This window comes from Ascaphus truei, chromosome 1 (assembly GCF_040206685.1).
Source record: "Ascaphus truei isolate aAscTru1 chromosome 1, aAscTru1.hap1, whole genome shotgun sequence".
In the NCBI taxonomy this organism is placed as follows: Eukaryota; Metazoa; Chordata; class Amphibia; order Anura; family Ascaphidae; genus Ascaphus; species Ascaphus truei.
Window position 1 is genome coordinate 149,114,543 of NC_134483.1, and position 20,559 is coordinate 149,135,101.

Genomic DNA, 20,559 nt, shown 5'->3' on the forward strand with positions numbered 1-20,559 from the left:
CCAAGAAATCCACAAAGCTGTCAGAGGGCGATTCACTAAGGTCTACTTGCGTGTTAACGTACACAAGCCTGTGTTAATGTCCACTGACTTGAATATCTGTTAATGCCAGAGCAGGTGCGTTAATACACAACATACCTATGTGAATCTCCATGTAAGTCTGTACTCAAAAGTATAGCACCCTCCCTAGCCCTGGCTCTAAAGTTACACACAGCTGGAATATGCTCATACCCAGTCCACTTTCAACCCAGTAACCAATTGGTTTTCCATTAAACAGTGTTATCAAAAGAAAAATGAATTGGTCAAGGAACAAAAAAGTGGCATCAAAAATATTTTTCTTTCTATTATAAAGTTGGAAGCCCATGGTATCAATGGAAATCTGATGCTACCAAGAATTATCTTTAGTCTGGGAACATCCAGCAGCAAGTCAGACGCACTTACCAGAACACCTTCCTACTGCCTCTGTACGTTATTCCTACCTACCACTTCGATTGTAAGCTCTCCGGGACAGGGCTCCATTTTTGTAATGTTAAATTTATGTCTCAAGTGCTTACTCCCATTATGTGTTCTACAATTATGTCTCGTGCATTACTACTGTGAAGCGCCAAGTACATGGGGCTAAAGATATACATACAATTAAACATAATGCTAATCCCCCTGGGGCTGCCAAAGAAATCAGAAGTACAACTTCCTCTGTTTGCATTAATATTAATAAATGTTTATCAAGTCCTGGATAACTTGTAATTTATGTCTCTGAAGAATTAAAATGACCGAGAGCTGCATGGCTCAAAGCTTCTCTAATACACACTATCACCAGAATCAAAATGCTTGAAATCAGTGCAACGCGGTTACCTTATATCTGTAATGGTAATAAGGTGTTCGCAATCTCCTTGATGGCAGTACATGTAAGGATAGCCAATTTTTATACGCAAGTCATTAAATGTATGATCTTCCATTTTGGCGGCTTGAAATTTTCCGTAGCCTCGATCACGAGATTCAGACCACTCAATTGTAGTTCTACAAAACAGGACATACGTGAACGTAAAGACAAAGCTTCTTGTATAATGAGCGAATGGTGTAATCCAAATCCAAGTCATGTTCAACATTATTTGTTTTACACTGTATGCGCCTGAGGTATTATAATTATAAAGCTATCGCAATTCAATAGTATGTATCTGCACAAAAAACAACAACTCGGATTTCACCTTACAAATCAGTCAAAGAAAAAGTAAACAACAGACGACAGAGAAGCCCAATGCTACATCCAACATGACAGAAATACACAGTAAAATACTTATATATTCTCTTGAAATAGGGTCATTTAGTTTAACCCTTTGGCCAAAGCGTTGTAAGCTTGCGAGCCACGACAAGGCAGACACCTGTTCGCAAGTCCTAACACTACCAGATAAAATACTAATATATCTCTTTTAGGATTAAAAGCTTGCTGGGGTTTTGTGTTTTGTTAACCTATTCTAAGCTGTTTCAGCTGTTTGGAGGTTAGTGGCTCCTCCTTCCCAGGTTTTAAGCCCGCCCCTCCCCACTTCCTTAGTTCGCAGGTCCTTTCATTCTGCTGGATATAGACCCACTGTGGTCTTTCTCCCTCCTAATAGAAGTAAATGAGAATTTTAATCCTAATAGAGAAATATTACTATTTTATCTGGTAGTGTTACGCCTTGCGAACAGGTATCTGCCTTGTCTTGGCTCGCAAGCTTACAACGCTTTGGCCAAAGGGTTAAACTTAATGACCCTATTTCAAGAGAATATATAAGTATTTTACTGTGTATTTCTGTCATGTTGGATGTAGCATTGGGCTTCTCTGTCGTCTGTTGTATACATATGCCACGCTCAATAGCACGCCATTTTGACACTTACATACATATATATTTTGTGGGGGCTCAGGGGTTCCCAAAAAGAGTTTGCTGGGGTTCTGTGTTTTGTTAAAGAAAAAGTAAAAACTGTTTTTAGTTTATTACTATTCACAACATTCTCACATCAGATGCCTTGGTCCTGGTGACCGTGTGTGTTTGCTACTGTACATTGAAACTTGAGCACACTCAATGGCTTCTTAAATAATTCATGCATACAGCCTGTGTCATACTCGTTTCAATGTCAGCTGCTGTCGTTTTATGATGAGAATACAGCACCTGCTTATGTCTCTGCACTCCGGATATCTCATATCATTGTAAAAAACGCCTTCAAAATAAAAGTAGGCGGATTTGAAGAGGTCCTTAAGAAAAAAAAAAGAGAAAGATTATAATTAAAACCTTATGATTGCAATATTAACTGTGATCTGTGTTCTAACTACAACTCTCTTGCAGTGCCACAATATACTGTATTCCTGCAATGGTAGGAAGGTATAGTAACAAGCAATCTAAGTGTGTCTTTTCTAGGAAAAAAAATAAATGAAAGCAACATAAATATGCAATACCTCGCACAGAAGTATTCTAAGAAAGACATTTAGAACAGAAATTATGTTAATTACATCCAATAACAATTTAAAAAAACACCCTTGAAACTCAAACCCTAGCAATCCCTACTTGCTTGCATGCCCGGAAAGGGAAAAACACCTAAACTACTTTTATCACAGGTAATACATGGAAATGGTACAATGTAACTGGGCCCAAGAGCTAACTCTCCTGGACCCTTATACACGAATCAGGGGTAACCAAAAACGGGCTTAACCTTTGAGAGCCTGGTTACTCCCTACCGTCACAGTGTTCCTTTAATGTATGCTGTTCTTACCCCATTGTATTCCTAGTATTGCCCTTAATTCACATTGTTGTTATTTTGATTAACATTCACTGGGTTTTTTTCAGTCTATCTATGCAAACTGGATAGTAAAGAGCGCAAATTCTAAATTCTAACCTGAAATGAATGACTGCATCATGTTCCTAGATAAGAGAGGGCATTTTCAACATTTGACCTCAAACAGGTAACATGTCATTGTTACATGTTACTGAGGATATTCAATGACAAATTGACTACAATTTGAGTTTTATGTTACATACAACATGGATGCCATTGTTTTTAAACATACTGATCCTCTAACCATTTGTGATACTGTACATACAGATGTAGCAGATTTCATTGCTCCCAGTGATAACACAACATATCGCACCTATACCGTAGGATATCAAGAATATCCCAGCATAATGCGCCAGAGGACATAATAACCTTTGCGCTAGTTGTACACCAGTATTTATAAATAGCCGTTTTACCATTGCTGATACATGCAGTATATCAGATCAGTATATACAGATCTTCAGGCGGACAACCATAATGCAAAAAGCCCAGTAACAAATCTTTCCCAGCATACAAACACATAGTGCCTGTCACAATATATAAATGCACACTGCTTCAGCTGGGGGATGGTTAGGAACAGACACATGACAATGTTCTGTATCTGATGAGAACACCGGCTACTGCTACCCAGGTGTTGTAATGCTACTGGGCTGCATCTATCTTGGTTCACAATCTCAGTCCTTTTGCTTCCCAGTACCTTGCAGATGTGTTCAGGGGCCAGGTCAGGAGTGCTGCTGAACTCTCCTCCGATCTGCAGATCGCTGACACAGTTAATGGTGTCTCTCAGCTCAGTGAGATTCTGGCTGCCCAGCACCAAAATGGTCTGGTAAGGCTTATATTCCCTGTGCTGAAAAACACAATGGAGAGAAAGAAAAAAAAACGGATGAGAAAACTATAAACAAGTTTGATATGCAAATAGTATTTGGTGGGATTACTCCCTTTCAGAGCCACAGGAGCCTCCGCTGCACAGCAGCGTATTATATTTCTGTCTCTAAAGGGGTTAATAATGTCAGGCATTCGGGTTGTGGTTTAGAAATTGGATTGTGCAGTGCAGTGGTTTTCAACCTTTTTTTTGGTTAAGGAACCCTGGATTTTTTTTAAATTCTGGGGAACCCAACCCCCCATTCTTTCTCCCCCCTCCACCTTTACACTATCCCCTCTCTTCACCCCACTTACATTCTTCCCTCTCCTCCCCCACCCTATTACTCTCTCCCCTTGATCTTCACACACACACACACACACACACACACACACACACAAAAACAATACAGCCCTTTATAGACACACACACGCGCACGCACGCACGCACGCAGACACCTTGATGAGGCCTCCAGTGCTGCGCAGCTGGTTCTAACTTCCGGCGCTGACCGCAGGAGGGAGGCGAATGTGCAAGACACTGCTATTCCTGGGGGACCAGGGAGCCGCTGCCACAGCTGGGGAGCCGCCCCAGGCCTGGAACAGTTATCCCAGCTCTCTCCCCCTCCCGCAGCCGTCCCCCACCCCCATTAGTCAGCCACGAAACCCTTAAGGGGTGCCCACGGGACCACGGTTAAAAATCACTGGTGTAGTGAGAGTGGATCCTGCTGACCCAATTTTAGCTGGCAACAGTACCTCCATGTGACTAAAAGTTCCTCTATTTGCCATAATTATTGGAACGTAAATGAAACAATTGCTTCAGATCGCAAGCACACCAACATGGTCTCAACTGTTAGTGTTTTATTACGCCTTCGTTTTTACCATGGATTTAGATAACTTTCCAAATGCAGACCCCAAAAGCCTTCGTTTGAACTGAACACAAATAAATGATAAATGCCACATGTGGAACATATACCAAACCCATTTCCTATTTAAGTATTTTTTGTTTCCAAATAGCATTGATTATATATGTACAACCCCCCCCCCCCAGCCCCCCATATTTGGTGATTTAATTTTGATGATTTTATAATCAGATAGTTGATGCAAACCTTTTGAAAAATGACAGGATACATAATGTTCAGGGTCAGCAACAGTTCTCCGTTGTCAACCATATCTGAAAAATCATCAGGTCTTTTTCCTATAGCATGAAATTCCTAAGAATAATAGAAAATAAATATTTAGTAAAGGGTATAGATCATATCAAACAAACCATAATTATCTGAGAAAATATCAATCTTGGAAGCAATTCACAGTTTTTCTTTTAATGGATCTGGTGTAGTGATATACCGGGTATCCGGTAATTACCCTGTACCCGGCTAAAATTTCCCCTACCTGGAAATTACCCGGATCCGGCCCAGGGAGCTGGAACCCAGTGCCGGGTAATTGCGTCCTGCTCTGCTCCCCGCAGTCCTCCTTTCGGAGAACAGTAGGAGCAGAGCAGCAGAAGAGACTTACACGCAGCGAAGGGTGAGGAGGACGATGGCGGCATCCAGGTAGCGGAGAGGAAGATGACGGCGACATCCTGGTGGCGGAGAGGAAGATGACGGCGACATCCTAGTGGCGGAGAGGAAGATGACGGCGACATCCTGGTGGCGGAGAGGAAGATGACGGCGACATCCTGGTGGCGGTGGGAGCACAGGAATATGTGAACAGCAGCAGAGTGGCACTAGAGAACAGCCGGGATGGAGCACGCTCCAGCGGTATGCCCGTCACAGCGGCAGATACCGGAAGTATGAAGACTTCCGAGTTAGACCGCTGGGTGTTCTCTAGTGCTGCTCTTCTCCTGCTCACATGTTCTGTGCTCCCACATCCACCAGGATGTCGTCATCTTCCTCACTGCCACCAGGATGTCATACCAGTACATCTCTAATCTGGTGCAATTATATTGCACTGATTTTGCCCCGGTTTTGCAGCCGGAATACTTTAGGAAATAACTCCATGAGCTTAAGCAATTGACATGTCACCAAATCACAGTGACCGTGTAATTAAGTAAAGCATTTATTTTGGTTTTGCATTAAATATGCATGTCCATCCCTGGCAGTCATTTAAATTAATCTCCATGACCCTACTAATTGCTTAAAACAGGGTTCAACAGACAGCCCATCAATTTCAAAACGTTGCAAGCAAAGTCTACTTTTCGATAGAGAAGTGTTGCTTAAAGACAAAGAAAAAACACAGCACACCAACATTCGGTGCCGCTATGAGGCAAGGGAAAGGGCAGGGCAAGGAATAGGGGAAGGGGAGGGCAAGGCAAGGAACAGGGGAAGGGCAAGACAAGGAACAAGTAAAGGAGAGGCAATGAACAGTGGAGGCAAGGAACAGGGGAAGGGGAGGACAGGGCAAGGAACAGGGGAAGGGGAGGACAGGGCAAGGAACAGGGGAAGGGGAGGACACGGCAAGGAACAGGGGAAGGGGAGGGCAAGGCAAGGAACAGGGGAAGGGCAAGACAAGGAACAAGTAAAGGAGAGGCAATGAACAGTGGAGGCAAGGAACAGGGGAGGAAGGGGAGGACAGGGCAAGGAACAGGGGAAGGGGAGGACACGACAAGGAACAGCAAAAGGGCCGGGCAAGGAAAGGAACAGGGGAGGGGGAGGGCAAGGTACGGCAATAGAAAAACTCACCAGTTCAGAAAGAAACGTTTCTTGTCTGCACATGCGGTCTACAAGTAGGGTTTCCTTGCGTCTCTCAAGTACCTTCCTCCTAATTCTGGATACGAGAAATAAAACAAATAAGCACACATTTCCCACATAGCCTGTTTTTAAAGGCTTTTGTGTGCAATGATTAAACCACATGCAGAAAATGTTGTTCAATCTTTACAGGTGACACTTGAGAAATCTGAAGCCCTTTTAGAGCAGAGTACAAAAGTATTAAAGCTACAGACCAAGCAATATCCTACATGTGTGTTCTGTACTATGAGAAAATACTTGTAGCATATTATATATAAAAAAAATTTAAAAAAAAAAAACAAGTCTGAAAGACATTTTTATATGTATTATAATGTAACCAGCATTTTTTTTCTATAGCAATCATTTACAAAGTCACATCCCCTTCCCAAACAGGCTCTGGCACACCCCTTTTGAGCCCTGCCCTCTCTCTAGCAGTTCACCAATTGTATCTAGTGCAGTGATTCCCAACCAGGGTTCCGTGGTGTCAGCCAGATAGGGGTTCCCCGAGATTTTTTTAAATACTTCAAGGGTTCCTCCAAACAAAAAAAGTTGGAAATCACTGATCTAGTGACTGCCTGGTCACATGATTTTTCCCCACAGAACTTTGCATCTTTGGTCCTCTTCTGCTGCACTTACAGACATTAAGTGAACCCCCGAGCCGAATCTTTGCTAATCGATCACAGGAAAATGGATGGTTCGGCAATTTAGCTAATTACTTATCACTGTGTGGATTGTATTGATGCACATATTAAAGGCGGGAAAAAACCGGCAGCTTGGATTGCTTCTTTAAAGCAGCAATCTTTCCATGATATAGAGCTAAAGAGAGAACCGCCTAGGGACCTCCCCCTCCCTTTCCTCCCAGTGCTGAAGATAGTTGTAGTTTTTTGTGTAAATGTTGAGTACCCAGAGTACCGTTATGGCTTAGCACCGCTTAATAAATATAGACCTAAGTGTGCATTTGTGTCCCAACCAGTCACAACCTATAACTCCTTCAGAGCATAAGGTAACTTCACAAAAAGCAATGCTTCCTTTGTAGTAAAGGAAAAAAAGGTGCATGTTGACTGTGCTTTGCATTTGGCAAAAGTGTGATTATTTCCTTCAAATGCCTTTGCCGTCACCTATAGGTATTGTTGGGCCTTTAGGTTCTTTCAAATAAAATTAAATCATCAATAACATTATTCCAAATGATGCAGTGGTACAAAAAAGGAATTTTAGCCAGTGCACTTCTTTGAAATGCTATTAAAGGCATGACAAGCACTTCAGAGCACAGCATAGATGCAGATCACACAGCAAGCATTTTTCAGAGGCAATTATGTAACCCCCTCTGTCTCTGGAGGGTCAATACTTTAATGAATATTTAATCTTCACAACAAATAAAATTATCCAATCCATGTCCAAGTATGAGACATCTGAAAATTAAGACTATTGAGGTCTGCATCTAGTTTTCTCTAGGTCTAATATGACTAAATGTTTACATTGGTTCTTCATCTTGCTTCAAAACAGGGACTATAGATGCCATGGATGTATACTAAATGTAAATACAACTTGTGGTACATTTGCATGTCTTGGACAGGTCTGTAACACTGTTTCTCTCCCCCCTCCCCCCCCCCCCATGGCTGCTAAGCACAGAGTGATTTCACTGCAGCCTGGGATTCTGGGTAACAACATGCAAATGAGTCACTCTTTACTTCTTACCCATTTTAACATGGACCCTTATAAACTTACGTTTGAAGCATTACACAGATTTTCAGCACATCCAGGGTTAAAGAAGTGCATAGCCAGTAAACCTACTCACAGACAGCTATTTCCACCTTTTCACGTCAATGTGAGGTTGGTTATGCGACGGTAGGGGTGAATGTGGCTACTTTTAATAAAGATCAAGCCTTTCATTACCCCTACCTGTCAATTATGCAGTTGTATTATGTGTATGTATATCGATGTCTAAGGCTGGGGCCATGGTACCGCAAACCGTGCGGCTGAGCGAACAGGCTGCCTTAAGGCAGTGTTAGTCTCCATGCGGTGTGCTGGCGGTAGTGGGCGGGCGTTGCACAATAAATCAGTTAAAACTGATTCTTGGCACGACAGGCCGGTCACGTGAGTGGTTCGCCCAATGAGGGCGAACCAGCTCCGTGATGTCACTAGACACGCCCACGGACGGCATGCGTACCATGGGCAAAAAATGCACCCGCTACAAGCGGGAGACGTCACGGCCGCGTGCGCCTCCACACGTTCAAAGGCACTATGGACCTGGCCTAAGGTTGCGCTTAGTGACAGTGACGTCACGCGGCGGTCCCCGGAAAAATTAAATTTACTTGACTTCCAGCGATCACGACCAAGTCGTTGCTTCTACTATAAGCGCACGCGACGGCGCCAATACATTTATTTTGACGTGACGTCACCGGCACTATAAGCGCAGCCTTAGCCTGGTTCCAGCACTTCAGGGACCAGTGGTTAATTTTGTTTTCAGGAGAAATGTTGCTAAAGCTGTCTGTGACCTTTTCCTATAACAGTTTTCATGTAACCAAAGTTATGTTGCATTTCAACCCACCAATCAAGGGCTGGGACATATTGAAAACACCTGGCCTCAACTCTTTTTGCATGTAACCATGTTGTGTCAGGGTGTATAAAAAGGTTGAGACCCCTAGAGGGTCTTAAGAAGCTGTGAGTTGTACTTGGCTGAAGAAGCTACCAACTCCGTTTCAGGTCAAGACTTCTTTGGCTGAGAGGATTCCAGTGCTGGTGCCAGGCCTGGAGTCCAGGCCAGAAGACATCCTGTGGGGGAAGAGCAGGGGAAATCTCCTCAAGGAGTTCCCTGCAACTAGTTTTGCAGGGTAACCCCAGTTTTTCCTAGACGTAACTGTGTGTTGTCTGTTTATGTCCGTTGTAGATAACTTTTTTCAATAAATTAATTTATAAACTGTTTCTGTCTGGCGAATTGATCTCTGGTGTGATAGTCCTGGTCTCCCATGACAGGTTATACAGGCGTTGAAGCTGGGATAGGTTTTGTATGGAAGAGATATGCTAAATAACATTTAGACATTTGTTGTAAATTAAAATCTAATGTTTTTATGCGCTTAAGTTTATAGTGTGCATAACCGTTTGAAATCAAATATGCCCATTAATTTCTTGTGACACCCCAGGCTTGGGGTCATGACCCAAAAGGTTTTTTTTTAAATTGAACTAGCGAACCGTAATCCACACGGTCCAATGTCAGGCGCCAAGGTACTGGCAATCTGTATTCCTTTAGCAGAGAATGTGTGTGTGTATGTATAATTTTATTTATATAGAAGCGCTTTGCAAACTGACAATACAAGGTAAATAAATGACAAACTATTTATTTATAAATAAAATGTTTTACCAGAAATTATAGGCTAAAGCAGTAAAATTCCGACATTATTGAAATCCCTACTCTCTGATTGGATAATGCCTGGAATTTTAACCAATCAGTAATGTGCAGAATTTTTGCAGCTTGCAATGTGTTTATTTCTAATGTGTTTATTTCCAGCCAATCAGCTTTCAGAACAGCTCTGAGACAGGGCAGGAGATTGGTCAGGAGAAAGCAGAAGGCAGTCACTCCTCCCCTTCCCTCCGTGAACACAGCTGACAGACTTAGTTGAATTGGGGAAGGAGAGAGAGTGTGTGGCTGCAAAGTAAGTGGCTGTCTGCTGTTTGTTTGTGGCTGCAGTTTCTGTGTGTGTGCGTGTGTGTGTGTGTCAGCAGTAGTAGCAGCAGTAGTGTTTATGGGTGTAGCAGTGTGTAGAGCTGCTGTGTTGTGTGTGTGTGTGTGTAGAGCTGCTGTGTTGTGTGTGTAGAGTTACCGTGTTGTGTGTGTGTGTAGAGCTGCTGTGTTGTGTGTGGAGTGTGTAGAGCTGCTGTGGAGTGTATAGCTGCTGTGTAGTGTGTGTAGAGCTGCTGTGGTGTTTGTAGAGCTGCTGTGGTGTGTGTGTGTGTGGTGTGTGTAGAGCTGCTGTGGTGTGTGTGTAGCTGCAGTGTGTGTGTACACAGAGGGGGCGGCAGTGTGTGAATATAGATAGCTGCAGTGTAAGTGTATATAGAGGTGATTTTATGTATTTACCATTTAATTTAAAAAAAAATCTATATAACTACACAAATGTGGCTATTATTATTAAATAAGCCTACATTTAGCCTATATTAGTAATAATCCCCTCAGAACAGGGCATTACTGGCCAATAATACCCTGGCTGGGCTAAAGTCCCCCGGGTTCGCCTCAGGCCTTCAACTCTTCCAGCCAGGGCATTATTGGCCAGTAATGCCCTGTTCTTCAGGGAGTATTACTTAAGTAATACAAGGGGGATAAGTGGAACAAGTAAATGAACAACATACTGTAAGGCAAAAGTGAGATCCAGACCCGAAAATCTTACAATCCAAGTAGAAGAAATCTACAAATGACCATGCAATACTGCAGTTTGATCACCTACAGTACTTGGCCCAATGTACTTGAAAGTCCAACAATGAAGACATGAAATCAAAGGAGTAAAAAAAAAAAAAAAGCAAAAAGTTCAATATTACCCAAAAATGGGATTTGGAGGCACAGGAATTTCAGAGAATGTAGCTTTTTACCTCCCACATGTGTTTCAGCTTCTCCCAATGTAATTGTTGCATCTGTCTCAGTAGCCAATCTAGACTTATTGATCCTGGCTGACTCCATGAGTACCTTCTAAAGTCAGCCACAGCCCATGCCAAAATCCTCTGCTAATGTATTGGGGCAGAAAAAATGTTTTCTAAATGTTTACAAAACATTCTTTTGTGTAAGCCAAAATGTCACCTGACTTGCAGGAAAGAAGACTAAACGTTTAAAGGAAACATGGTGTATGGTCCACAGACAGTTCGACAAATTCCTAAAACATGTCTTGACACTTGTGTGGATTGCGTGAATTCAATTTACTTTTGCTGAAGGGGTTAACTACACTGTAGCTCATATAGGGCTCCTGCTCCTTAACCCATTAGGTGCCGCATACATATCATGCACCCCATGCTCTTCGCTATATTATTTTTGGTTTCCTCTTCCTATGCAGAGGAAGAAATACAAAAGACAGTATAAATTAGGTAGTGTAGGACCTGCAGAGATGGGGTTACTGTGACATGGTTGCAGGCTTGAAATGTTTTGGCCAAAGGATTGAATTAAATGATCTTTACTTATGAAGAAAAAATATAGAAAAACATATAGTAATGTACTAAATAATTTGTCATAGTGGGGCTTCTTTATTTATTGTAGTATACTTGATGTCACTTTCCCAATCGCATTCCAACTGACACAAACATATGTGTATGTATGTATGTATGTATGTATATATGTATATATGTATATATGTATATATGTATATATATATATATATATATATATATATATATATATATATATATATATATATAGAGGTATCAGTACCGTGTTAGCCGAGCTTCAATAATCAAAAAATAAATAGATGATACCGTTCTGTGGCTAACGAAATGCTTTTATTTGTGCGAGCTTTCGAGATACACTGATCTCTTCTTCCGGCGATGTTACAATGAATGAAGCAAGGATTACTTAAAGCTGTCTCACAGCTGTCTCTCACACATACTAATACTCCTTATTTTTCCATCCCTATACACCAATAGGGACCACATAGTATCCACACACACTTTTAGTTGTGCTACAAACTCTCACATTTCCACACCCACCCACACCATTTATATCCCCTCTCACTCCACACACACCTTGTGTAGAGCACTGTTTATACTGTGGGCTCTCCATTCATTTTTATTCACACTGATACACATACACACTCTTTCTTCACTTGCTTTCAGTTACCCTTTGACACCTCTAGCCATAAAACACATCCACACGGGGGGGGGGGGGGGGGGGAAAGACCAGCACAGATAACATTCCAAGAGACACTGTTTTTAAGTAATCCTTGCTTCATTCATTGTAACATCGCTGGAAGAAGAGATCAGTGTATCTCGAAAGCTCGCACAAATAAAAGCATTTCGTTAGCCACAGAACGGTATCATCTATTTATTTTTTGATTATATATATATATATATATATATATATATATATATATACATATATACATATAGACACACTTAGTTAAGTTATGGTGAGTAAAAAAAGTGACAAAAACCCTCCACAGCAAAGCATATAGCAAATGTAAATATACTGTATGCTCATTTGCATGTCTTAGGCAGGTCTGCAACCCCGCCTTTCACCATTATCACCCAGCACACAGCACTTCCACTGCAGCAAGGGATTCTGGGAAATGACATGCAAATGAGCACACAGTGCCACTTTTTGCTTCAAAAACCATTTTATACATTATGCCTGTACATACATATATGTATAGTATATATATATATATATATATATATATATATATATATATATATATATTTAAAAAAATGAAGTGCCAATTCCGTATGTAAAATATAGAGTGGATTTTATTATTCTAATAACCAGAGTAGTCCTGAGGACCAATGCTAGACTGGTGTGATAAAAAGCAATCAGTATCCAATAAAAGTTATCAGCAGCAATAGCAAATGACATGCATGAGTATGTGAAACAGATTGAATGAGGAGGCAGAGCAGGGAAGATAAACTGATGGAATAAATGGTCAGTGGCAGTCCGTATGGCAAACAGCAGCTGGAAATCAATAGTCACCAAATAGAGTGTAATCCTTTTCAGATGTATATTGGTGCAATGTTAGCAGACCTAGTAGAGCACGGAGTAGTTCTTATCAACGTGCGGTCTGATTCCGCTGTGGTATAGTGATCAAAGAAGCAGATTCCTCATATAGCATAACCAGACTTAGCCAAATGCCAAACCTCATGGAGAGGTAATATCTACCTCTTTGTCAGACCCCGCTCAGGTCCCGGATGTCCGTCTCCTTGTCCGTCTCCAGCGTATGCTGTTGTCTCCGGATCCAGAGCTGTGATCTGTACTCTGTTCTCCTCCGTGTCAGACTTCGCTTGGGCAGCAGACACGTGTTTCCAGCGCTCCCCTCCGTACCCGGAAGTAGCGTAACAATCTGTATTCAGTATTCAATATTCCTCCAAGTGTGTACCGCGTCACTGCGTCGCTGCGTGATGACCTCACAACGTTCCAACGCGTTTAGTCACTGAGTGACTTTCTCAAGAAGGTCCTTGAGAAAGTCACTCTCCGTGACGAAACGCGTTGTGACTAGACAGTGGTGCTAAAGGTTGAAATAATACTATAACAACAAAGAAAGCAACCTAACAAAAAGCACACGGGCATACCAAAGAAGTGTGAACAATGAATTTATTCTGGTGGGTTAAAAACAAGGGATAAAGATTAAAAGAGGTGGGGGACTCGCATCTACCATACATATGTACCTAGAGGCAAGGGTATAAAGATTTGGACAGATTCCAATGCACAGTTCAAAAAAACCACAAGGAGCTCTGAGTTGGGCGTACCTGTGTATCAAATGCAAACACTGTAAATAAGTGCATATCCAACAAAAAGTCAATTGATGTTACAGAAAAGTAGCTGCAATAGGTGGAGGCATAAATAGTATAATTACTATTTATATATATATAATACTATTTATGCCTCCACCTATTGCAACTATTTGTCTGTAACATCAATTGACTTTTTGTTGGATATGCACTTATCTAAAGTGTTTGCATTTGATACACAGGTACGCTCAACTCAGAGCTCCTTGTGGTTTTTTTGAACTGTGCGTTGGAATCTGTCCAAATCTTTATACCCTTGCCTCTAGGTACACATGTATGGTAGATGCGAGTCCCCCACCTCTTTTAATCTTTATCCCTTGTTTTTAACCCACCAGAATAAATTCATTGTTCACACTTCTTTGGTATGCCCGTGTGCTTTTTGTTAGGTTGCTTTCTTTGTTGTTATAATATATATATATATATATATATATACACACACACATATACACATATATATATACACATACATACATACATACATACATACATACATATATACAGTGGTCGACAAATCACCCAAAAATCTACTCGCCGCACAAAAAAATCTACTCGCTACCTAGTACCACACGTGTGCTGCTTGAGCCAATAGGAGCTCGCCACGATGTTAAATCCACTCGCCCGGGGCGTGCAAATGTATAGGTTTGTCGAACACTGCATATATATATATATATACAAATACAACTGTATGCTCATCTGCATGTCTTAGGCAGGTCTGCAACCCCGCCTTTCCCCATCATCACCCAGCATACAGCACTTCCACTGCAGCAAGGGATTCTGGGAAATGACATGCAAATGAGCACACAGTGTCACTTTTTGCCTCAAAAACCATTTTTAACATGGTTCCCTATAGGCTTAAGCTTGCTGCATGGTCACAGCTTTGAGCACAGCCAGGGTTAAGGTGCATACCCAGAAAACCACCCACAGACAGCTGTTTCGACCTTGATGGGTCTCATCAGTGTGGGGTTGATTTTAACTGGGTATGCATGAGAGGCTATGGGATAGGCTATACCATAATACTGAGTTAAGTTATGGTGAGTAAAAAAAGTGACAAAAACCCTCCACAGGAAAGCAAATATTCAAATACAACTGTATGCTCATCTGCATGTCTTAGGCAGGTCTGCAACCCCGCCTTTTCCCATCATCACCCAGCATACAGCACTTCCACTGCTGCAAGGATATATATATATATATATATATATATATATATATATATATATATATATAGATATATAGATATATATATATATACACACACACACACACACATATATATATATATATATATATACACACACACAAACACACACAGTTAGGTCCGGAAATAATTGGACACTGACAATTTTCATAATTTTGGCTCTGTACGCCACCACTATGGATTTGAAATGAAACAACCGAGATGCAATAGAAGTGCAGACTTTCAGCTTTAATTCAAGGGGTTGAACAAAAATATTGTATGAAACGTTTAGGAATTGCAACCATTGTCATACACAGTCCCATTATTTCAGGGGCTCAAATGTAATTGGACAAATTAACACATTGAAATAATAAATAAAATGTTCATTTTTAATACTTTGTCGAGAATCATTTGCAGACAATGACTGCTTGAAGTCTGGAACGCATGGACATCACCAAACGCTGGGTTTCCTTCTTTGTGATGCTTTGCCAGGCCTTAACTGCAGCTGTCTTCAGTTGTTGTTTGTTCGTGGGTCTTTCTGCCTTAAGTTTTGTCTTCAGTAAGTGAAATGCATGCTCGATCGGGTTGAGATCAGGTGATTGACTCGGCCATTGCAGAATATTCCACTTCTTTGCCTTAAAAAAACTCCTCAGTTGCTTTCGCAGTATGTTTTGGGTCATTGTCCATTTGTAAAGTGAAGCGCTGTCCAATCAACTTTGCTGAATTTGGCTGAATCTGAGCAGACAATATATCCCTATGCACTTCAGAATTAATCCGGCAGCATCTGTCTTCTGTCACATCATCAATAAACACTAGTAAACCAGTGCCATTGTAAGCCATGCATGCCCATGCCATCAAACTGCCTCCACCGTGTTTTACAGATGATGTGGTATGCTTCGGATCATGAGCCGTTCCATGCCTTCTCCATACTTTTTTCTTCTCATCATTCTGGTACAGGTTCATCTTAGTTGCATCAGTCCAAAGAATGCTGTTCCAGAACTGGACTGGCTTTTTTAGATATTGCTTGGCAAAGTCTAATCTGGCCTTTCTATTCCTGAGCTTATTAATGGTTTGCACCTTGTAGTGAACACTCTTTATTTGCTCTCGTGAAGTCTTCACTTTATGGTAGACCTGGATAATGATATGCCTACCTCCTGGAGAGTGTTCTTCACTTGGCTGGATGTTGTGAAGGGGTTTTTCTTTACCATGGAAAGGATCCTACGATCATCCACCACTGTTGTCTTCCGTGGACATCCAGGCCTTTTTGTGTTGCAGAGCTCAGCAGTGCGTTCTTTTTTTCTCAGAATGTACCAAACTGTTGATTTGGCCACTCCTAATCTTCCTGCTATCTCTCTGATGGATTTTCTTTTTTTATGCAGTCTAAGGATGCCCTGTTTCACTTGCATTGAGAGCTCCTTTGACCGCATGTTGTGGGTTCACAGCAACAGCTTCCAAATGCGTATGCCACACCTGGAATCAACTCCAGACCTTTTACCTGCTTAATTGATGATGAAATAACAAAGGAATAGCCCACACCTGTCCATGAATCAGCTTTTGCGTCAATTGTCCAATTACTTTTGGTCCCTTGAAAAAGAGGGGGCTACATATTTGGATGTGAATACCCTCAAATTAAAGCTGATAGACTGCACTTTAAGCCCATATTCATTATTTAACTGTAACTTGAATTTATTTTGGTACACAGCCAAAATAACAAAACTTGTATCAGTGTCCAATTATTTCCGAACCTAACTGTATATATGCTTGTTAAGATTGTGTATGTCTAATTGTTAATTCAGCGCCTGATACTGCAAATGAGTAAATGAGAAAAGATGAGTGGGAACAATGCACACTAAATAGATGGGAAGGGGGAGAATATGGGCTTGAAACAAAGGCAAAAACATGGAAATAGAGAGTATAAGAAAGGCAGGCTATAGCTTACTAGCTTTGCATGCCCATACTGAAATACGATCCTCCCAGGCTCACTGCCAGTTGAAAGCAGTGTCACTGGGAGCCTAACTGCTTGCAGGATCACCAATCTGCGTTCCCATCAAAATCACAAAAGGAAAAAAACTTCAGAGGCTGTTCTTTCTGTGTTCCCTTCAAAGCAGGCATCTCATTTGGTACTTGCAGCAAGCAAGCTGTTGAAGCTTTAGGCCTCGGGCCGCGCTGAGCCGTGCGCCTGCTCTGCCTCGCCTGCCCAAACTGGAGCTTTTTTGTGTCCTGACAGGCGAGGCAGTGAGCGTGCTTTGGGGGCGGGGCAGAGGCGGAACAGAGGCGTGGTGGGAGGCGGGGCTAGTCCCTCGCTCCCATTGGATGTGAGCGGCCACGTGATCGCTCCCGAGTGGCAAATTTTAAACTTGCCTGTCTCCTCAGAATTTCTCAGCCTCCGCACGCATGCGGAAGCAGCTGCTAAAGCCGCGCTGATCACAGATGAAGGGGGCAAGTTCATCTGCTCAGCGTGGCTCTGTGGGACTATGTCCTAGGCCCTTGGCCAGGCAGGTAACGGGTCCGTTGGCACTCGTGCACTGGACCCTGCTCGGCCGGGCGATGTGTGGCCGGCTAGGCGCGCGCACGGGGGCGACGTCACGCAGCTGGTTCGCCCTCATTGGGCGAACCGCTCATGTGACGCGCTTGCGAGCAGCAAAATAAAAATTTGCTTGCTCACGCTGGCCACACACATTGCCGCAATGTGTTTCATCGCGGCCAGCGTGAGCAAGCCCGCCCGATCAGCGCCACCCTGGCTGAGGCCTAACGGTTAGACATTTCATTACGATGCAAGGTGTGCTCACCTTTTCCCCATGGTTTCAATTTTTTTGTAGTGCACTGAACGGTGCTCATGCTCTACCCTGAAATATGTCCGCCTCCTACTGTAGGTCACTGCCAAAACAATCATTCAATGCAGATTATAGCATACCCCAAAGTCACTAAACTGCTGTCTTCAGGGATGATCTCAGGATCGACCTCATCTTCATTCTCATTGCAATTCAATGCATCCACGCTGAAAAGTAGGGGGGAAAAAACAAAACAAATATGTATTAGTCATTAAGCTAGTGGTGACAACATATATCCAATTTTGCAAGAGAGTAAATAAGAAACATACAGATCAGTGCAGCTAGTAATGCGTCAAGGAGATGGAATTGAATAAAAGAACCTGACCCCATAAACATTCTGTACCATACGAAAGGTTTTTTTTTTTTTTTAATCCAATAAATTTACACCTGACTGAGGAAATAATGCTCCCGTGACTCCAAAGTTGTAGTAATAAAAAACATAAAAATAGGTCTCAAAAGTACCCCGCTGTAAAATCAATACTATAATAATCATATATTCCTTATTTAGTGCAATGTGTGCATAGAATTTAGCAGGCACAAAGAGTCACTGCCTTGTACAGGTTACAATCTAATTTGGGTACTTTAGGCACAGGGAGATAAAGTGACTTGACAAACACTGGGAATTTAAACCGGGCTCACCCACTTCAAAGACAGTGACATTACCACTGAACTACTTCCTTCAGCCCCATGATCACAATGTACTATTTAAAAAAATAAAAAATAATGCAATACTCCACAGTAAAATCTGTGCATAAAAGTAATTAAAAGCCAGTGTGTAAAAAATATGGATTTGGACCTGGAATAAACCTCTAAATCTGTGGTAAGCAGTGGAGAGTCAAATGTAATCACCCGTCATTGTTCAGGAAGAAATTTACTCTCAGTTCTTTAATATTTACATAAATGTTCTGGTCAAATGTGTTAGTTTAGGTAATTATTACTGAATGGCGTAAATAGTCTTGTTTATGCCATCTCGGACATAACGTCTGATACTCTATTTGACTCATTATGATGACGGGATGTCCCGGGCCGCATCTTGCAACTGGTTTGTGCTGCACCTATGCGGAAATAAAACAGCTTATATTTTTGTACCCTCCACTTCAGAGTGGATATGCTTATTCATGCTTCGGCATCTTTCATTAAGTAACCAGAGTTTCTGCTTAGGTAAAGGAGTATTTGAGCTTCATTATACATTTACAGAAGAGCTCCAATAAAACAGCAATTTTGTAACATCCTATCGGTTTGCGTTATTATTAGCAGGATGATTATTAGCAGAAGAAGTTCACGGGAAGGGAATCCAAGTTCCATATTCCACTTTAGATGACAGAAGGACCTCCACACATGAACGCTGCATTGCAGACCCTTCCGGCAGCAAGGGGTTACAAATACAGTGATTCCCTCCAAATAATCACTTATACAACAAAGGGTGTGCACATTGCATGACCCTTAGAACAAACAACCAGAAAAGGAAGAAATACATTCTTTGCCCTGTATCTGGTGCTGCATACTGTACAGTAGAGCCTCTTAAAAACATGGATATTTGGCATTAAATGTAACCGCTTTGTTTCATACTAGGATAAACTATAAACCAAGTCAGGAGAAAGCTAGACACTTGCACCTTTGTTTCTGGGCTATGGCCTAAGGCAGTTGTAAAGGGAAATCAGCTGAGCATTACAAATACTTTATATAAGTAATCCACTTCTCTGCTCCAAGCATTTACTGTGGTATGCAACACTTTTAGCAGCGAGCTCATGCCACACATGTACCAAAAGGTAATACTGAGTTATTTTAGTCAACACTTTGCTTATCGCTAAACAGCTCGGCTGCAGTGCCAGAGGTGCCTTAGGCCGAGTCGCCGGTGGCCGCTGCAGCGTGCGCCAAGGCATGTGCGGCACGCACCAGAGCACAGCCCCCAATGAGGCAGGCCCCAGTCGCCATATGTGCGCAAAGTGCGACGACGCGACCACAGGCAGGGAAGACAAGAATTTTGTCAGCGATGCGATGACATGGTTGGTAGGCAGCCAATGGAAGGGCTTTGTGCTGCTTTAACGTCATGGCCGTGCCCCCCGCGCATCCCATCGCTCCCTAGACCGCACATTTAATCTGCGCACTCTGATGCACGTGCAGCCGTGACCACTGGGGCCGTACCCTTAGTCACAATACAGAGAGATGCAGCCCAGGGTTTTGCATTAGTAGTGGTTGAATATGACAGAATACTTCCAAATCCCCCACTTATGCAGACCAATAAAGGGAAAAGTTCTTGGTTTGGCAAGTTTACAAGAGTGCTCAGGGAGGCGAGATGCTCATGCTGACAGGGAAAAGCAGATGGCTTGGGAGTGTGGACTTCAAATGTGTATTGCCACATTTAGAAAAGTTGACAATTAAAATGTCTAAATACAGTTACTGAGAATGTTTACAGGGGTTCCACAAATAGAAGTCTTTCCAGGTTTGGCTCACAACCAAATTAATGTCCCAAGTCTCTCCTTTAACAGTCAATAGGAGGAGCTCTAAGAGCAACATTTGCCACACAAATTTTATTTGTGATGGTGATGTTTTTAATTAAAAATCAAAACACAATTTCAGTGAAAAAACACAAAGAAGTGTGACTTAGAACACAGATGCACAGCATTAATATATTTATACTAACTGTGAATTACTCGTGTGTGCGAGTCCCTGCACGTGTGCGAGTCTCTGCACGTGTGCGCCT

The 20,559-nt window shown here is 42.1% G+C and overlaps 1 protein-coding gene across 1 annotated transcript in view; it reads right to left on the reverse strand.

Moving 5' to 3' along the window:
- Window positions 1–20,559, reverse strand: part of SNAPC3 (small nuclear RNA activating complex polypeptide 3) — a 52,745-nt gene that overhangs the window by 2,585 nt on the left and 29,601 nt on the right. Inside the window, 6 exon segments of the mRNA XM_075595819.1 lie at window positions 850–1,014; window positions 2,142–2,224; window positions 3,497–3,646; window positions 4,764–4,868; window positions 6,336–6,420; window positions 17,939–18,022. Coding sequence (XP_075451934.1) covers window positions 850–1,014; window positions 2,142–2,224; window positions 3,497–3,646; window positions 4,764–4,868; window positions 6,336–6,420; window positions 17,939–18,022 — 672 coding nt within the window.